Here is a 21,697-nt window from a genome sequence, read left to right on the forward strand (position 1 = left end):
GCAGTGCTGGAAAATAATGGTGGCCATACAAAATATTGACACTGTGGGCCCAATTTGGACATTTTCACTTAGGGATGTACTCACTTTTGTGAGATTTTTGCATATATAGATATATATATATATATATAGATAGTGTGCCTTGAAAAAGTATTCATACCCCTTGAAATTCTCCACATTTTGTCATGTTACAACCAAAAATGTGAATGTATTTTATTAGGATTTTATGTTATGCTCAGCTCTCATGCTGAAGCATGCAGAGAAGGTGACTGTCCATCAGTGTCTCTGCCCTCTGGCACAAAACTAAAATCTAGTGAAACCAATTGCCTTTAGAAGTCACCTAATTAGCAAATAGAGTCCACCCGTGTGTAATTTAAACTCTGCATAAATACAGCTGTTCTGTGAAGCCCTCAGAGGTTTGTTAGAGAACCTTAATAAACAAGCAGCATCATGAAGGCCAAGGAACACACCAGACTGGTCAGGGATAAGGTTGTGGAGAAGTCTAAAGCAGGGGTAGGTTATATAAAAAATATCCCAAGCTTTGAACATCTCACAGAGCACTATTCAATCCATCATCCAAAAATGGAAAGAGTATGGCACAACTGTAAACCTACCAAGACATGGCCGTCCACCTAAACTGACAGGTCGGGCAGGGAGAGCATTAATCAGAGAAACAGCCTAGAAGCCCATGTTAACTCTGGAAGAGCTGCAGAGATTCACAGCTTAGATGGGAGAATCTGTCCACAGGACAAATATTAGACGTTCCCTCCACAAATCTGGCCTTTATGAAAGAAGAAGAAGAAAGACAATTTTGAAAGAAAGCTATACGAAGTCCCATTTGTAGTTTGTGAGAAGCCATGTGGGGGACACAGCAAACATGTGAAAGAAGGTGCTCTGGGCAGATAAGACCAAAATGGAACTTTTTGGCATAAAAGCAAAACACTATGGGGGTTATTTACTAAAGGAAATCCACTTTGCACTGCAAGTGCACTTGAAAGTGCAGTCACTGTAGATCCGAGGGGGACATGCAAGGAAAATAAAAAACAGCATTTTAGCTTGCACATGATTGGATGATAAAATCAGCAGAGCATCCCCTCATTTCAGATCCACCCCTCAGATTTACAGAGATTGCAATTCCAAGTGCACTTTCATTGCACATTCAATTGCACTTGTAGTGCAAAGTGGATATGCCTTTCGTAAATAACCCCCTATGTGTGGTGGAAAACTAACACTGCACATAACCCTGAACACACCATCCCCATTGTGAAACATGGTGATGGCAGCATCATGTTATGAGGATGCTTTTGTGCAGCACGTACAGGGAAGCTGGTCATAGGTGATAAGAAGATGGATGGAGCCAAATACAGGGCAGTCTTACAAGAAAACCTGTCAGAGACTGCAAAAGACTTGAGACTGGGGCAGAGGTTTACCTTCCAGCAGGACAACAACCCGAAATATACAGCCAGAGCTACAATGGAATGGTTTAGATCAAAGCATATTCATGTTTTAGACTGAACAGTCAAAGTCCAGACCTAAATCCAATTAAGAATCTGTGGCAAGACTTGAAAATTGCTATTTACAGACGCTCTCCATCCAATCTGACAGAGCTTGAGCTATTTTGCAAAGAATGGGCAAAAATGTCACTCTCTAGATGTGCAAAGCTGGTAGAGACATACCCAAAAAGTATTGTAGCTGTAATTGCAGCCAAAGGTGGTTCTACAAAGTATTGACTTGATACAAATCCATGCCACACTTTTAAGATATTTATTTGTAAAACATTTTGAAAACCATTTATCATTTTCCTTTCACTGCACAATTATGTGCCACGTTGTGTTGGTCTATCACATAAAATTCCAATAAAATACATTTATGTTATTGGTTGTAACATGACAAAATGTGGACATTTTCAAAGGATATGAATACTTTTTCAATGCACTGTATGTATATGCCGGTGAACTAGATTAAGTCCAATAATTAATTTCCTCTTGTAGATATCATAACCAAATATTACTGAATCTAGCAGACAATTTAATATGCATTAAGCAGACTGTACCCATCATTCCTCTGCAGTGGGATTAAGGTGCCGAGTCTGCCTATGAACTGTGCCAATATCTCTAAACTGTACCTATAGATATCATGAGTGGAATATTATGCTGAACAAGCAAAATCTATCATAAGCAAAATGTTATGATAAACAAGGAAAATCATCCAGATAATAGTACACCATTAGTTACCCTCAGAAATAAGATGGTAGTTCTAAAAAACTGAGCAAATTATACCATACCCGAGGAGTTATGGATGTTGGGTTAAGAGCCACATCCAGGTATAACTTTTAAGGAGATTAATCGACCGTCTCAGACCGACAAAGCGAGAGCATGTTAATAGGGATGATGATGGGAATAGTGATTCATGATGGATCGTGATGAATGGATGGATAAGAATGAGGTTCCTTAGAGGCAGATGAGGATGGAGCTGGTGTGAACCAAGCTGGGGATCGAGATGAAGAGGAGCCCAAAAGCATCAACTGTTTTGTCATATAAATAAATATATTCACTTCTATAATTCTAAGAAACTTATAGAGATGTTCCTGAATGTTGACTTTTGGTTAATGGTTTGGGATTTCTTAAAGTGTTTGTAACCCCACAATTTCATATTCCAGATATGTACCTGCTGTACCATGTACTTGTAGGGAAAAGTATCCTGTTATCTTTGTATTGCTCCCTTCGTGTGAAATCCCTCATGTTCCTGCCAGTCCCTCTGCTTTCCTATTAAAAACTGACCACACTAAGCAGGAGAACATACCATGGTCAGTTCTCTAGCTGTGATGAGTACTCAGTGTGCCCCCCCCCCCCCCCCCCCTGCACAGCCTATCACTGGGAAGCTCAGTGTACCATTGCTTCTCCTCCCACCAGCTCTTATGCAGCTAAAACCAGAGGGGATGTGATCACTTATAAAAAAACGAAAAGGGAAAAAAGGTATTTATAATTTTTATATATATATATATATATATATATATATATATATATATATATACACACACACACACACACACACACACACACACACACACACACACACACACACACACACATCTTTTGCCTTTCATTTCAATGTTAAATTGAATTGGTTGTTTTGCAAGGTGATCGTTTACAATCACTTTAAGAAGGAACAAAAGGAGTCTCTGTCAATAATGTGCACATATAGAATTGTTGTCTTTTATCAGCTGGGTACATAAACTTTGTCTCTTCACAATTGTAAAACTTGTAAGTTCTGGAGGCCTTGTAAATATAAAAAATAGTTTTAAAGAGAAGTATGGGATTATAAAACAATCATACTTACCTAGATGGCTGCAGCACCAATGTCCGCTGCCACCTCACCAAGAGCTGAGTGATCAAAGACCGCTGCTCGCTCAGCTCTCAGTCTTCAGCATGCAGAGAGACGGTGACTGTCGATCAGCGTGCTGGAGTGCTGGGCTGTGCAGGGGCAAGAATTGCCAGATCAAGCTCTTAGCGGCTGGCTGAGAGACTGAGCCAACTGCTGGTCCAGGAGGCATCTGGGTGGGTCCCGACCATATGTTCAGGATCTTTTCAGAGCCTGGACTGGGCCTGTGTCGTCAGCTGACTGCAGGCTTTAGCCCGCTGTTGGCTGAAAAAGGGTCATAGCAGTGCAGAACAGCACTCCTATGATTCATTGGGGAAGTAAAGGCAAAAAATATTTGGCTATACTTCACCTTAAACTGCTTCCAGTCCACCCACAGACTATAAACAGCAGACAGGAGGCAGTGCCAATGTGGGTAACATACCTGTACATCTGCCCGCATCTGCGACTACTGCACGGCTCACAGAGCATGTACCCGAGAGGCTGATAATCTGAGTGTACCCTGGAGACTGCAGATCACATGGTCTTGTATCATGTGTTTGCTGTGTCCAATTACAGCAATTACATAGTACTCAATGGAAGCCGAAAGTAAACATCGATTCTCTCTACTCTCACATAGATTGGCTGTGAGAGCAGAGAGAACCAATGCTGTAGCCTGTCAGGTAAACAAAAAAAGACCGACAATTTTGAAAAGAAAAGTTTTTACATTTTGCTATATTAAATATCCACAATAAAAAAAAAAAAATAATTTATATCAGTTTAGGCCAATATGTATTCTTCTACATATTTTTGGTAAAAAAAAACAAAAAAAAAAAAATACGCAATAATCATATATTGATTAGATTGCGCAAAAGTTATAGCGTCTACAAAATAGAGGTTAGAGTTATGGCATTTTTATTATTAATTTTCTTTTTTACTAGTAATGGTGGTGATCAGCGGTTTTTTAGGGACTGCGACATTGAGGCGGACAGATCAGACACTTTTTTGGGACCAGTGACATTGATATAGTGATCAGTGCTATAAAAATGCAATGACTACTGTACAAAAGACACTGGCAGGGAAGGGGTTAACACTAGTGGTAATCAAGGGGTTATAGTGCCACAGTATAATGACGGCGGCTGATCGGCAAGTGGTTAATGGCTGGGATGCAGTGACGTCACTACCTCGCATGCACACAGGAGTCACTTCATCACACATTAGAGTGGGTGCCATAAATATGGTCTGCGTTGCACATATGCAGCTCAGCTTACATTAATGCTGAAAGGCATGGAAAGGAATTTATAACAGAAGAAACCACTAGGGCAGTGGTCTTCAAACTGCAGCCCGGGGACCGGATGTGGCCCTAGTTTTCAGAACAGGCTGTGTATGAAGGCATTTCCTTCTTGAATAATGCTGTGATCTGTGAGGTGAGACTTTCAGGACTCTTCCTGTAGGTGTGACTGGGCGGAACTGAATGCTAATGAAGATGTATTCAATCAAACCCACCATCAGAATCGAAGGAAGTTACATCATTTGCAGAGTGTGAAAGACTACAAAGGGGAGTGTTACAGACTGTAGCTGCTACAAGAAGTGGCTGTGGAAGGGACAGAGTCTATCAGCAGGATATACAAAGTGTCACATGATACAAAGCCACAACTATGCTCAGAATATTAGGGGATCTGCAGGCAACAGAACAACACGGTACAGAGGTATGATCTATGCTGGAATTGATCATTCTAATCAGTTCTACTGAAAAAAAAGAAAGTTGGAATTCAGCTTTAAATACCACTTTAAGCATGGTTGATGAAGTACACTGGTACTGGGTTGCTTTACTTCCTTGGTGTCTTGATGGTTTGAAGAGCCACTCATCACTAATAGAGCAATAAGCTACTGAAAGAGTAAATTCTAAAACAAATATCAGCCACTCTTATCTAAAATCATAAAGTAGCTTGGTACTGTAGAACGATCCTTAACCACTTCACGCAAAATCACGTATCTTGTTGAAGTGGTTGTACCGGGGTGAAGAGTACCATTTTTTAGAGTTGGCGCTCAGCTATCTGTTGACAACAGCCGATGCGACTTAGCAGCTGCTGGGCCATTATCACGAGCAGCGGGAGGATGTCCCCCCCCTGCAGCCTTCAGCCGCTCCGGTGGGACAGGAGACCCGAGCGACCAACCGGCACGTTCGCCGGAAACACAAATGAAGCTGGAATAGGCTTTGATGGGGTCTCCATTGTCACTTCCGGTTTACTTGGCTGCCAATGGCGCCGATTTTCGAAAAATGACAGTATTCCAAAAGGACGATTTTGGCGTTTTGAATACTTTTAAGTGCAAAGGAGGTTTTGGGGTCTTTTAGACCCCCGATCCCTGCATAAAGAGTACCTGTCACTAACTATTACTGTCACAAGGGATGTTTATATTCCTTGTGACAGCAATAAAAGATTTTTTTTTTTTAAAAGGGACAGTGTTAAATAAAAAAGAAAGGACATTTTTAAAGTGCCCCCTCCCCGTATGCTCGCGCACCAAAGAAAATGCATACGCAAGTCACACCTGCAAATGTAAACTATGTTCAAATCACACATGTGCGGTATCACTGCGGTTAGAGCAAGAGCAGTAATTCTAGCAAAAGACCTCCTCTGTAACTCTATACTGGTAACTTTTTAAAAAAATGTAAACTTTGCCTGTGGAGATTTTTAAGTACTGTAAGTTTGTCACCATTCCACGAGTGCGTGCAATTTTAAAGCGTAACATGTTAGGTATCTATTTGCTCAGCATAACATCATCTTTCACAATATGCAAAAAAATTGGGCTAACTTTACTGTTTTCTTATTTTTTAATGCAGTGAAGTGTATTTTCTTCAAACAAATTGCGTTTGAAGGACAGGTGCGCAAATACTGTGTGACAAACAATATTGCAACGACCGCCATGTTATTCTCTAGGGTCTTTGCTAAAAAACTGATATATAATGTTTGGGGGTTCTAAGTCATTTTCTACCAAAAAATACTGATTTTAACTTGTAAACAACAAGTGTCAAAAATAGGCTTGGTCCAGAAGTGGTTAATCTGGATCAGAAAGAGCAGAAGTAATACATTTTTTATTAAACAAGCCATCAATGACCTTGACTGAGCAATTTTCTTAAAAAGATTTTTTTATGCTTGTTTTATTATTATGACTTACGTTATAGATTAAGATGAAATCGCATTTTAGGAGTCACATTTCTGTCTTGCAGCACTGGGGTCCTTGGTTCCAATCTAGGTCAGGAAACTATCTGCATTGGGTTTGTGCATGTGTGTAAAGGATGTTGGATTGTAAGCTTTTTGAGGGAAGGGATTCATAAATAAACCAAGGGGATCCAAACCTTTTCTCATCAAACATATTGTCTATTGTTTCCATATAATGAAAGGTAAAAATTGATTGGTTGATTTTGACTCCCATCCAGTTTTTTATGAGCCATCTCAATAAGTGTTGGATAAAGTAAGGTTGTCTGACCGTTGCAGGACACTACGTTCAAATCTCCCCTGATACAGTAAATGATGAGTTCAATGGTAAAGAGATGTATAAAATGAGAGCTGAAAAAAATGGGCAGTACAATAATTAGTTTTAACCAAAGAAATAAAAATCTCTATGCTCTATTTTATTTTTCCTGCAATTATTTTTCGTGATTTTATGGAAATCACATTTATTAGAATGTTAAAACACATGGCATAGCTTAATTAAGTTGCTAGAGAATGTATTGATCATAAGGGATTGCAATGGAAAATAAATTACTTCTGCTCAGTTTTACTGAGCGCAGTTTGTAGAATAGGTCTTGTTATGGAAGGCAAAGTATTTTTCCTGTGTAAAAACAGACCAGCGGAACTTAAAGTAAATTCACAGCTGTTTTCATCAGTATTTATTTAATACATGCAGCACCCTCTTGTGGTTCACTGCAGGAAATGAACTGCAGTAGCAAAACAGACAATACAACTTGTATAGTGTATAGAGTTCTAGAACAAGCAAAATCCAGTTAATTATAAAATGTGAACATCTGAATCAAAATAATAATAATACAAAGAACTTGACAGATCTGGACACCTGAGAAGTGTGTGGAAATCTTACTTCCCATTGACAGAGTGTGGACGCTCTGTTAGAAAAAGTTCAAAGCAGGCACTAAACGGTTTGGCATTATAAACCTAGGATAGCATTTCCTATAGTAAAAGCAGAGAATTATCAGGAGTATAAATTTAAAAACTGTAGCACAGAACTACAGTTTTGACTAGAGGTAATGTGCATGTTTTTCTTCAGGTTTTTTTTTTCTACAGCATGTATGGCCATCCCAAGTTTGAATTATTTTAAAAGAATGAAATCTGAAGGACATCTTTATAATTCCATGTGGTCACCAAAAGGTTTCAGGCTTGGCTTGTAAAATAAAAGGGATGACACAGTTGAGATGGTGTAGGCACGAGTGGCTAAATCTGTTCCCCCACGGGGGACATGTGCTCTATTTGTGCAGGTAAATCTTTGGCTTTGACAACTGGATTTGGGAATCCATTGTAGTGGCTTTTATAACAGCCAAGTGCTCTAAACAACATAATGTCGCACAATAATGAAGAGTCACTAATGAAGATTTCATGTGCTTTAAACATAACAATGAGTCACAATCCTAACAGTAATCAGTCTTAATTGTGCATAGTCAATTAGCAATAATGGGGGAAAAGCTTTAAATAGTGGCAAAGGAAACTGTGTACAAAAGGCCATAACCACTAACGTCTCTTACAGCATACAGTGTATACATTGTGTATACAAAATTGTATGACAGTATCCAAGGTACCCAGAATATATCCGTATTTTCAAAAAATTTAAGCCACAGCTTGATCCAGTGATTTCAAAAGAGATGAAAGTGGATTATTCCTTAATATCCAAGGTCTTGATATTTCCAGGTTGACAAATTGTATGGAAAATCAAAACATAAGCACACATTCCAAACGTTTTAAAACAACGTTATCAAAAGAACTGTAACACTCCTTAATTTAAAGAAGGTGTATCTTTGCCGATATACCCAAACTAGTCAAAATCCATATGCAAAGTGTTTCTCAGTGAAGGCACTCCAGATTCTTGGCAAGTGTCCCTTGTGCATGCCACAGAGGAAACAGGCAGTGTAGGAGCTGAGGCATCTGTTTGTGACACTCCCGCAGAGATTTTAGAAAAATTACGCTGGTGGGAAAGTAGTTATTTAGTACTTCTTTTGAAGATATTCTGATAACAGTGTGTCCAGATGTTATTTTTTTACAGGTTTCAAAATTCTGAACCATTGCTTTTAAAAAAAAGGACCTTCCCAAGCCACGATTTATGCATAGTTGCCGGTAAGCACTAGACTATCTGACTATATAGTTGCATATTCTCAAGTGCATATAATTTAGTGGTCATGTGCTTCTTTCCAAACTGTCCCATAAATAAGGTAACATGATACCCGGGTCCTAGTTTGCAGTGATGTCATTACTAGTCACTGTACAAAATAAACAAGGATCCCAGGTCTTAAGAGTTCATGATGTCACAGACCATCCACTTCATCAATGCTGAAGCTGCTCCTTCTGCTGCTAGCCTTAGAAGTTCCAGGGGAAAGGGTAGACATAAGTGGATCACATGTCATCATGGGATCAGAGCTTAGCATGGTGTCTTCCATAAGCATAAGATCAAGCTCTGACTTGGAAATTGCAGGGAAAGAAGTGTCTGCGCAGGCATTGTTTTGGTATCCAAGGCCTGCAGAAAAGTCCACTGTCTGCTGATATGTAGTTTGCTGAGGAACTGTGAGTTGCTGATGAATACCTAGCATAGGATCTGATTCTGGCTTGACGGCATCAGTGGGGTTCAAACCATGGGAGGAATTTGCAGCAAGGCCGTGTGCCTGTGCCTGCGCCTGCAGTTCCAGCTCCTTAAACACAAAGTATAAGTATTATTGTGACATGTTTGTCAGTGATAGTAAAGCCACAATAGATATATATTAATATAGGCACTGTTTTAACTCCCTTTGCACCAGCACTTCTTGGCCCTTTAGGGGTTCCAGATGCCGGGAGGCGGGGTTTATGATCATGTGACAGCCATGATTGGCTGTCACATGATCAGAAAGCTCCTGATCGCAAGTAGTGATTGGGAGCTTTCCGTTAGCTGAGTGTGCAGGGCTCCCGCTCTTGACACAGCTGCATTTATAATGTGGCATGCAAATATGCTGACACTCTGCGTTAAGGCCCAAACGTTGGGAGGCTGCATATTTGTGTACTGTCGACATGAAGGGGTTAATGTGGTAATGTCTTTCGTTTATGTGTGTATGTTAAAAAAGGTTGACAGAGATGAGTAGTCTTGAGATAATCATACTCATAATAAAGTGGAACCTTACCCAAAAGGGGAAATTCCGCTTTTTTTGCCTCCTCCCCGCTCTATCACTTTTGGACACCTAATTGTTTTGGTGGGAGTGGGTACATGGTTTTGACAGGTACCCGCTCTCAATTCTGCTTGGATCTCCTAAATGATACCACCAGAAGTTATGCCAGCAGCCTTCTGGGACCCATTATGGGTTCCAGAAGGCTGCGGGACCATTCAGAAAGCACAGTGTGGCTCGCACGTGCACAGTGGACAAGCCGCAAGAAGTCACAGCCAGCTTCCCACAGTTAACATGCCGGCGCAGAGGACCCGAAGACTGGTAAAAGACCGGCTCGGGTAAGGACGGTGCTGGATCCTTGTGTCCTTTTTTTTAAACAAGGACACTTAGGCCACATACACACTATTGCACTGTAGTGCAAGGGCTTGATTGCACACAAATTGAAAATCTTAAGATTTGACCTCATATTATATGGTTTTGGTAAATCTGAAGACAATAATCTGCAGAAAATCTAATAGTGTGTATGGGGCCTTAGGGTTTAAAAATTCAGCAGCTACAGTATTTGCAGCTGCTGACCTTAAATTTTTTTTTGGCTGGACTGAAGATTCTCTTTAGGCTTGGTTCACATATATGCGAATTGGATGTGTTTTGAACCACATCCAATTCACATGACATGTAAACCGGCAGCTTTTTTAAAAAGGGTCCCAAGTGTGTTTCAGTCCGGTTATGGTGCGCTTTTTAAGTAAAAATTTGCACCTGAAATCGGTGAACAAAACTGGACCGGACTCCTTTTAAAAAATGCAGGAAAACCACGGCCGGAAATATGTGAACCAAGCCTCAATTTAAATATAATTATATTTACTGCGCTCACCTTGATCCGAAGCCAAAGTTGCTTGTTAGCTTGTTCCAGTTGCTTTGAATGCATCTCCAAGTCTCGGCTCCTTTGTTGTTCTTTTTGCATATGTTTGATATAATCCACAGAGGCTCTCAAGATTGTCCCCTTATTCCACCGTGTTTCACTAAAATCGAATAGAGAGAGGATGGCTTGTTATCCTAAACATGCATGTGTACAGCAAGCAATACTTGCCTACATTTAGTTTCAGCGCTGGGATGCTTAACTGTCCCTTTTTGTTGTAATAAAAAAAACATTGTGCTTCCCCAGAGTTCCCAAAGCAGCTGAAGCCTAATGATAAGATCCCTCATACCTCTCACAAGTTGTTGAGTAGTGAAGGGGGAGAGAACTGTAAGAAACCAATGGAGACCTAACAAAGGACTTGCTACAGAATACTTTTAGCTATCACAGGAACATTTAGGAGGTAAATTGTAGAAAACCTAGAAATATTTTTTATAATGTGTCAGTTTTTTTTTTTTTACCCTTTCCACGTTTTACCTGCACACAGAGCAACCCTAAAACCAGTTAAAAAAAGATGGGGTTGCCACAAAGGTCCAGGAGACCAATTACAAGATCATAACTAGATGGTACAGGGTGCCCATGACCCTGCATCGCATATTTCCTCAGGTATCCGACACCTGCTGGCAATGTGGTGCTGGACAGGGCACTAGGCTACACATTTTTTGTGTGTTCCCCGAAAATTAAACAGTTTTGGCAAGAAGTGGCCGGGATTGTTAAACACCTGGCGGGGAAGCCCACGGCATACTTTACATGCACCTTCATGCTGCACCTCACTGAACAACCCATCAAAAAATATAAGGCTTCCCTTACAATCCAACTGGTGAACGTGGCAAAAGCGTGCATCTCTTTGTGCTGGAGGTCTGTGAATCCACCTTCTAAGTCTCTTTGGTTTTCTAAAGTCAGTGAACTTAGGGACATGGAAGACCTCACGGTTATCGTACATAACAGGGAGGAGATCTTTTGTGACACATGGAGGCCGTGCCAATATTTTGTATACACTGATGCCTATTTGCAGGAAGTCTCACAACCCAGCTGAGCCCCGGGGGGTCAATTAAAATTTGGCCCCAGGCGAGAGAGATTTTTTTTTCCTGGTTTCCCTTTTCTCCCTTTACTTCCCTTCTTCTTAACCTCTTCTCCCCTCTTCCTGCCCCCTTCCCTTACCTCCTATATTCCCCTCCTGTACCCTTTATGAAGCTCTGAGATATGACCCTTGCAGTTTCGGAAGTTATCTGGCCATTACATTTTGTCCAGTTGGTTGAAGGCCCTGCTTGGGTCACTATGGCCTACGTGGCCTGACGACCCCGGGTTTTATTTTTTTATTTTTTATTGAACGTAGTTGCATTCTTATGCTGCACTTCATCTGTACATGTTGGAGGCTCTCACCGCCACCTCTTTATGAGATGTCCATGTTTTTGTCGGTAGGCACTTGATTTGCAGATTGTCATTTCTTGAGTGCTCATTGTTGCTGTGCAGATTTTATTGCATTGCTACTGATTTTGCATGTCTGTCTACTCATGTGACCTTGTTATGCACTACTCTTGCACATGATTGTATAATGCATCTTCTTGTTAAAGGAATTGCAAAAAAAAAGGGTGGGGTAAATACCCACTTTTCTACCTACCAATGAGGCAGAAAGACAACACATAAGTCCCCCTGCCTGCACTCCGTCTTAGACACTGGAGATGCTGAAAAACTGGGTGGTTATCAGCATGGGGCACCAGTATTTTGGGAAGGGCACATGTACAAGCCAGTGGATGAAACCACTGCATGCTGCGCACAAGCAAGTATTACACACACCCAGTAGTGTGGAATATTTGCAGCAGCCGGGAAGCATACAAGTGACCCTGTACTGAGAGGGTCACATTAAAGAAGTTGCTTGGCTGAAAGCTTTGTAAATGGTTTATTTATAAGTAAATATGATTGCCTCTTGGTGGATTAGAAAATAATTGTTTCCCTCCGCTGGAGCAAATTAGACCATGCTTTATTGTTTTTTTTTTCCTTCCTCAGGATCAACTGTGTAGAATAAGATTGTGAATTTGGAAGTTTGATTTGTGTGCATTTTCTTTTTTCTTTTTTGGGTTGAACTAGATGGACATGTGTTTTTTTTTCAACCAAATTAACTATGTAACTATGTTCTATAAACACTTGTCAAACACATTGCTTTTATATAAGTTGAAACTTTTATGTACGACAGTTAAGCTACACTACCTCAACCCCTATAAAAAGGCCTAGAGAAAAGTATATTATACAGTACATATACACTGTATATTACTATATTATTTTTCATTTTTTAAACAAATATTTGTTTGTGAAACTCACAGGTCATTTGTTTTTGGAATTAAATGGCCCAGCTCCTTTATGCGATCATTGATGTTGAATCTTCTCCTTCGTTCAACTGTAAGGCACACAAAACCAACAAATCTTGAAATAGATCATGACACAGTATGCCACATAACATAATAAAACATCAGAAATATCTGCACTGACTGAGCCTTGACTGTGACATGAAAATCGGCTAAAGATATTAGAATGTCATATGAGCTATGTTATATGAGATGTTCAGGACTTACTCATGTTATGTGTATCCTTTTTCTGACGCTCACGAACAAGAGCGCGATTTTCTGCATCTGTGGGATAAACACGGCAAATTTAAAATGGCACATTAGTATTTGTACAAACTTTCTGTATAGGCCATTGCTGATGTATACGTGCAAATAAACTGTCCAGTTTTAGGCTAAACAAAAAAGAATAACTGAATTGTGTATGGTCAACTTTAGACTAAAAGACCCCGCAGGCAGACAATGTCAGTGATGGGCCCTGACAACAGCATATGAAAATGCATTGCACATATAACAGTGTTATTAGTTTACATACTACCTTTAAGAAATTTCACTTTGGCACTTTAGGAATTTTGGCTTACTGCTCCATTATAGGCACAGCAACAGCATAATGTATGTACACATAAGATACACAGTTGTAACGCTACGGCAAGGCATTGCATTTCATAGCAGTACTTTCAGCTATTTTCTGGTGTATAATAATGAAGTGTTTAGCTTACCCATATTCACTTTTCTGTTTGCATAACTAAAGGGGGGTTGAATTAAACAGAAAATAAGGCCAATAATTGGCCAGTCTTGTCTTTAACTTCAGAACCAATTTGGCCATGCATATGGATAACAAAGAGGCCATCTTTGATGCATTTGGGACCTACAATGGTCTCTTAGTAATTGCCAACATGACATGCAAAAATAAGATTTTTTCATCATACCTGTAAAATCATCTTCTTGGAGTACATCACGGGGACATAGAGCAACCATAATAATAACTATATGGGTTATACACCACCTACTGGTGAATGGACACTGGCAGATAGTCAAACAGGAAGTCCTCCCCTATATAACCCCTCCTACACAGGAAGGACCTCAGTTTTGTAGCAAAGCAATGAATATCCCAAAAAAGATGGGAGGAACCTCTGCGTCCCATGTTGTACTCCAGGAAAACGATTTTACAGTTAAGTATGACGAAAAAACCCTATCTTCTTTATCATACATCACAGGACACAGAGCAACCATTATAACGACTATATGGGATGGTCCTAAAACAGGAGTCTTCAAACTACGGCCCTCCAGTTGTTCAGAAACTACACTTCCCATCATGCCTAGTCATGTCTGTGAATGTCAGAGTTTTACAATGCCTCATGGGATGTGTAGTTCCGCAACAGCTGGAGGGCCGTAGTTTGGGGATCCCTGTCCTAAAGCAATGCACTTGAGGGGAGGGAGACAATCACAGAAACTGCCACCTGAGAAGGACTTCTTCTGCCGCCCAAAACATACTGTGGCCAAAGCAGTATCCTCCGTGACTTTGATATCCATCTGGTAAAATTCTGTGAATGTATGAACTAAAGACCATGTAATGGCCTTTAAATCCTGAGCCATCGACACCTGATGGCGCATGGCCCAAGATGCCCCCACACACCTGGTAGCGAGCGCTTTTACCAAAAAAAAAGGGGTGGGGGACCTTGGCCTTTCAAGCCATAGGCTCAAATAATTAACTGGCGAATCCAATGAAAATAGTTAACTTGGATGCCTCCTGCCCATCCTGGGCTCTACCTGCAGCACAAACCAGGATTCCTGACCTGCACTGACAATTCAAGTAATTGTGACTGCCTGAAATACCTCCAGAGTATGCAGTGATCTTACTCCTGCTAACCGAGGATCAGAAAAGAAGGCAAGACATTGTCTTGATTCCAGTGAAAACTAGACACCACTCTAGGCAAAAAATGGATGAGGACGCAACATCACCTTATCACGATGTGAGACCAAGAATGACTCCTTGCATGAAAGAGCCACCAACGCTGACACTCCACTTAGTGAAGTGATTGCCACCAAAGAAGCCACTTTCCGAGATAAAGGACCAACAGAATCCCCCGATTGGTTCAAAAAGTGACCTCTGCAAGGACAGTCAATATCAAATTCAAGTCCCAAGGACACAAGAATGGCCTGACAGGCGGGACTGTCTACGTTACACGCTGTATGAAGTATGAATCAAGGAGTTAGAAACAACGACCTTCTGAAAAAAAATGTATAGGGACAAACTCTGACCCTTAACGGTACTTAAGACCAATCTCCTTTCCCCTACCGATTGAAGAAAGAAAAAGAAAAAATCTCCCACTCAAATATTTCTGAGGGTGCCACTTCCTGGCTTTATCCCAAAAAAGATATTTCCAAGTCCTGTAATTGAAGTATCCCGAAACTGGTTTCAAGGGCTCAACAGTGCTAAGATACAGACTCAAGACCATTAGGTCCCACTGGACTGGGAGTGTCCAAGAAGCGAACCCCGCAAGCCTCACTGGACTGGGAGTGTCCAAGAAGCGACCCCCGCAAGCCTCACTGGACTGGGAGTGTCCAAGAAGCGACCCCCGCAAGCCTCGCTTTGTCGGTGTACCAAGCCCTTCTGGGCTAATTCAGCTAACATTATCAGTGTTACCTTCGCAACAGATGTGGCAGAAGTCGAAACAGAAGGAAAGTGTCAAATAAGGGAGAATTGGTCCCTAAGGCGTTACCAGTGCATCTACCCCTATTGCCAGTAGAACTCTCGTCCCGGACACAACCTGTCCCAACTTGTTGTAGAACTTGGGAATCTAGTAGATTCACCTGCAGAGTTTCCCCTGCCACTATTCTATACCTGGAATATGCACTGACGATAGAGACAGTACTTGTGCTGTCCCAGATAGAATGTGGTTCACCATCCTAAGCCGCATGACTCTTGGTGCCGCCCTGATGGTTGGTATATATGCCCCTGCAGAGGCTTTTCCGGAGAGAACCTACAAATGGTTTGTACCATAATCCAGAACAAGGTGTACTGGCCACAAGTTCCACGATAATTATGGGCAGTATTCTCTCCTGTGGAGACCAAGTCCACTGAACTGTAGCCCCCCTCAAACCAAATGGAGAAACTGGCATCAGTGGTTATTATCTTCCAATACCTGAAAGGAATTTCTAGATTCCGAACCATCAACCACCAATCTTTAGCTGTGCAACACCCCAAGAACAGAGCCCGCCGGCAATCCAATGCCTGGATCTTCACGTTCCAGACAGAGAGAATAATCCTCTCCAAGACCTGGAGTAGGACTGTACATAAGGAATGTGCTTCAACCTAGATACAGCTTCCTACTGCAAAATGTATCGGAAAATGTAAAAGGAAATCTGGACCAACTGCTTCCTGAGCAAAGGTATACCGAGTTTGACACCCCCTGCGTCTGCAACTCTGCCTTTGAGCAAACATGAGCTTTTAGCAAACCTAAGCTTTTAGCAAACATGAGTTCCACCTTCTGAGATAAAGCTTTTAGCAAACATAAGCTTAAAGCAAGCATAAGCTTCTAGCAAACATGAGCTTTTAGCAAGCATGAACTTTTAGCAAACATAAGCCTTTAGCAAGCATGAGTTTTTAGCAAACATAAGCTTTTAGCAAACATAAGCTTTAACCACTTGCCTACAGGGCACTTACACCTCCTTCCTGCCCAGGCCATTTTTGAGCTTTCAGCGCTGTCGCACAATTGCGTGGTCATGCTACACTGTACCCAGATGAAATTTTTATCATTTTCTTTTGGTGGTAATTAATCACTGCTGTTTTTTTTTTTCTAAGTAATATTTCTCCTTCACCGATGTGCGCTGATGAGGCGGCACTGATGGGCACTGATAGGCTAAACTGGTGGGCATTGATGAGGTGCCACTTATGGGCACTGATAAGGTGGCACTGATCAGGAAGCACTAATATGCCGCACTTATGGGCACTGAAAGGTGGCACTAATGAGTGGCACTGATAGGTGGCGCGGATAGGTGGTATTGATGGGTGGCACTGATGGGCATTGATGGACAGCAGTGATGGGCATTGATGGGCAGCACCGATAGGCGGGACTGATAGCCAGCACGGACTGGCATCACTAATGGGCACTGATTGGTGGCACTTGTGGGCAGTGGTGGGCACTGATTGCTGACACTGGTGGGCACTCATCGCTGGCACTGGCATCTCCGTGTTTACATGTGACTGGCTGTGATTGGACACAGCTGATCACATGGTTAAAGAGCCGCGCTGCGTCCTAGCAACACGGCGCAGCCACGATCTCCATGCTGCGCGCCCCCGCGAACGAGAGCCGCACCGCTCCGCCGTCATTTGACATGAGCTTTTTGCAAACATGAACTAAAGCCAGATTGCAATAATGCACATGTTCAACTGCACCAGGCCCCATACTATTTTTGTGCCAAATGCACAGTGTTCTGGAGACAGAACACTTTGAAGTGCACTGCTAATGGTGTATCGACTTACAGCTGTACAGGCGCCCCTGGATTAAGCAGTAAGTATGCAGTATATAATCAAGACTTGTCTGGCCACACATTTCTCCCATAGTAAGTACTCACGTCATTAGCATCCATGGGCTGCTGTTTTGTCTCAAGAGGCCCTGTTGAACCTGCCGCCCACATGGCAATCATGGCTGCCCCATCCACTTCCTGCCTATATAGAAATAGACCCCTGCGCCCTCTAGTAGCTAGAGGAGAAATGGAAGCCCATACTCCTAATAAATGCACAGAGCATGTTTTAAACAGCACATTGCTCCTAGGGGCCACCAAGAGAAGACCAGTCAGATCTCTTTTTTCTTTTTAAACAGAAACTGCAAAAAAATGCAGGCTTATCATTATCAGGACTCTGAGCATAACAGGAGTCCAATCTTCACCCATCACGACGGGCTTTGTCATAAAAAACCTTCAGGGACTGGGTCCCCCTTAATGTGGGGTCCACTCCCCTGGACCTGTATAACACCCTGCAGGAAAGCACTTTGGTCAGAACAAACACTGCACAGGGTTCCATTAACGCAGGGTCCAGCACCATAAGGCTGCATTACAGGCAAACCCTGAGGAATCTTCTCTCTTTCCCACGAGGCCCGGGTACCATCCATTTTGGCTGACAGCTTTTTCGAATGGATCCAACTGAAGTCCTTGATTCTCAGTAGAACCATTCCAGACCTCCAAGAGCACACGTATCACATCAGTGACCACTACCTTACAGACACTGCCAAAAAAAATGTCCTTCCTGTGTAGAAGGGGTTATATAAGGGAGGACTTCCTGTCTGACTATCTGCCATTATCCATTCACCAGTAGGTGGCGTATAACCCATATAGTCATTATTATGGTTGCTCTGTGTCCCGTGATGTACAATAAAGAAAACAGCTTTCCCAAATCCCTCACATATCTCATAGTAACATAACAAAGTGATATATGTGCCAAAATATATCTAAAATTTGCAGGTAAATAGAATAACATCCCAAAAGAAATTCAAGCAAGATGAGACTGCAGAAACAAAAAAAAAAAAAAAATACTTCCTGTTTCAGGAGTCTGCACTTTTATTTAGATCCTAAAAATAATGACGTGATAACATTCTACACAAAGTAGATGACTTCCCGCAGTCATTTATATGGATCTTGGGGTAGTTAATAATTTGCAAATAGCACAGGTAAACATTTTTTGACAACAATATTCACTTGTTTATACTCCTTACACTTAAAGTATAAGTAAAGGCAAAACTTTTCTTTTTAGCTTTGGATAGAGAAGAGAGGGATTAAAACACCTGTCAGGTTTTTTTTTTTCTGTCTGTGACTCGGATAGGGAGACTCACCTGCTCTATTTGCTCCATTTACTCACTGAAATTTCCCATAACAGTAATAGGAGGGGAAATCTTTTTTTTTTCTCTTTTTCCCTTTTAAAGGTTGAACTAGATGGACTTGTGTCTTTTTTCAACCTGACTAACTATGTAAATTGGGACACTAGTTCTGGTGACCCTGGTGACACCCCGGGATTCCCTCACTCTTCTCGTTTTGGCTATGGGACAGGAAGTGAATGGAAATCTCCCAAATGGGACACAGATGACAACAAAAACCTGACAGGGGTGGGTTATAATCCTCCCTTACGCTATCCACAATGAAAAAAAAAAAAAAAAAAAAAAACGTTTTGCCTACAGTTCTAATTTAATTCCAAACTTTGAGCTTTACCATTCCACTACAGTACATAAATATCACACTTATGAGATATCCTTTTAGTCAGAAGAATGTTTTCATTGTATTTTTGGATAAATATCTGAAATATCTGGGGGTTGCACAAATTACGCAAAAGTTATGTTTGGGGAAAAAAAAATGAAAGAAAGGTAATTTTTTTCCAAAATGTTCTCTGTTTCTTCTTAATTAGACTAATGAAATAAGAGTACTTGTTTCCACATCAAATAGCACATTACATCTCTCTGTGTCCCAAAAAAAAAAAAACAATATATAGTACATTGTTTTTTAAGGATACTGTCCCAATGTAAAACTTATAACAAAATTACTCATATAAATATTGTCAAGTTAACTGATGGATACTGACACTGCTAAAATTTGTGTGGACATTAGAGATGGGCTCGGGCATGTTCGAAATCCCATGTGCCCGATCCTACAAGGAAGCCGACACTGCACACGGCTAATCACAGGCAGTGAAACATTTCCTGGTTCGCAGCTGCACATATTGGGAAATGTCTCACTGCCTGTGATTAGCCGTGTGCAGTGTCGGGCACATGGGAATTCGAAAACGCCCGAGCCCATCTCTACTGGGCATCTATACAGCAATGACTACTGGTCATTAAAGGTTAAAGAAAGTAAAGCAGAAAGAAAGAGATCTCCCATTTTGCAGCTTGGGCTACAACTAACCATGGCAAATGGAATCTCACTACTGAAGATACTGAGAGATATAAAATGACAGTGGTTAGGATGTCAAGTTTCATCTATGACGGAGTACTGGACTTTCAGTTAACAGAATAGTACTCAGAAAGAAGTTAATATAAAAGAAGTGTTCTTACCGGTCAGTTCTCTCTTTACTGGTAAGTCCGCTGGGCATGAATTGCTGGTCATACCTACAACAGTATCACTAAGCCGTGGACTATCACTATAGAGCCCCAAATGGCTACTGGAAAATGGCAACTGCACAGAAAATGGAGGAAAAAAAACAGAAAAGAATGGATTGCATGTAACAGATAAGGAATATGACAATTACAAGAAAGCACATAAATGGCATAAACATTCATACCGTATTTGGCATGGAGAGGGCAGGTTCAGTGCATCCATACATGTCATCTAAGCTAATTATGCTGTCAAGGACATCATCCATCTGCAAAGTAGGAAAACATATGTTTTTATATTTATTACATTTGGTAACAATTTATGATGCATATAGAACAATTAATATTTTCTTTGGCAGAGTTATTTCTATTTATTGAACTGAAGTTTAAACAGTTATGTGGGCAAGACTGGCTCCACTTTTTTCCATTTTTATAATTAAAATGAATCTATTTTTAAAACATTTCCAGTGAGGTTATTTTCCCTTAGTATAGAGAGATTTCCACTTCTAGTTGCATCTCTGAAACTGCAAACTAAATGAAATCTACCAAAGGTGGCACACAAAAGGTATTATTAACTATGGTTATATATAGTATATAGGCATCATTGTTCTGTCTTTTGATGGCCATATGCATATCGATAAATTGTCGATTATACATTCGTTTGTATCAATTGTCCTCTCCATCATTTGCATACAATAATGAAAAAGAATGAATAAACTGTTTCATGACCAGAGGTCATGACTCTGCAAATCTGGCCCAAGCCAAATTCAGCAGTGCCGGCATACGTCGGTGATTTGACAATAAGGACTCGTTTACACTTGCTTCAAAACATGGCTTCAGACACACTTTTTTAAAGCTCTATGAACGCCAGTCAAAGCCCTGTCACTAAATAAAATGGTTTTACAGTCCTGTAAAAATTATACCCCATATTGCTTTAGTAGTGCTTCAAAGTGTCTTCAAAGCCTCCATAGACGTCTATGACAAAGCTCGCTTGAAGAGCCTGTAGCTTTTGATAGGCTTTAATTCAGCTTTAACTTTGTTTTCTTTTGGAGGTATTGCAGGTATGAGATATCAACACATACAGCGGGCATCTGCCAAGCTTCATTGATGCATCATCGAAAAATCACCAAAGCATTGCAGAAGCATCAAAAACACATAAAAAAAAGCATGTTGAAGCGGTAGGCGCTTTAATGTGTGTTGAAGTCAAAGCAATTGTAAATGAGCCCTAAGGATATTACTAATTTGCATACTAATTTTTTTAAAATATTTTTTGAAGGACATTTTTTATTTGGTGCACTGTTTTAATGATATAACAGGAGGAAACTGTTTCCCAATGGATCCAGAGAAAAGGATTCTATGGTGAGTACAAATTTAAAGTGGTGAGTCTGGTGTTAAACGAGGTATAGATACCACATTTTGCTTCTGTACAAATCATTAGTGAGACCTCATCTGGAATATGCAGTTCAGTTTGGGCACCAGTTCACAAAAAGGATATCGGGGAACTGGAGAAAGTGCAGAGAAGGGCAACCAAACTGATAAGAGGCATGGAGATGCTCAGCTATGAGGAAAGATTAGCAGAACTGAATTTATTCTCTCATTAGGAAGAGGCTGTTAAAGGGGGGTGTAATCAACATGTATAAATACATAAGTGGTCCAT

General features: G+C 40.9%; 1 protein-coding gene across 5 annotated transcripts in view; it reads right to left on the reverse strand.

Moving 5' to 3' along the window:
• Positions 1-7,231: 7,231 nt before the first annotated feature.
• Positions 7,232-21,697, reverse strand: part of TFEB (transcription factor EB) — a 125,024-nt gene continuing 110,558 nt past the window's right edge. For all 5 annotated transcript variants that reach the window (XM_073615917.1, XM_073615919.1, XM_073615916.1 and 2 more), the window contains exons 4-9: positions 20,229-20,309; positions 20,002-20,122; positions 13,193-13,249; positions 12,942-13,017; positions 10,581-10,728; positions 7,232-9,265 (exon numbers count right to left, since the gene is read on the reverse strand). In XM_073615917.1, the coding sequence (XP_073472018.1) occupies positions 8,885-9,265; positions 10,581-10,728; positions 12,942-13,017; positions 13,193-13,249; positions 20,002-20,122; positions 20,229-20,309 (864 nt within the window). In that variant the 3' untranslated portion in view covers positions 7,232-8,884. The remainder of the gene's footprint in view (positions 9,266-10,580; positions 10,729-12,941; positions 13,018-13,192; positions 13,250-20,001; positions 20,123-20,228; positions 20,310-21,697) is intronic.

This window comes from Aquarana catesbeiana, linkage group LG02, assembly GCF_042186555.1.
Source record: "Aquarana catesbeiana isolate 2022-GZ linkage group LG02, ASM4218655v1, whole genome shotgun sequence".
Classification (NCBI taxonomy): Eukaryota; Metazoa; Chordata; class Amphibia; order Anura; family Ranidae; genus Aquarana; species Aquarana catesbeiana.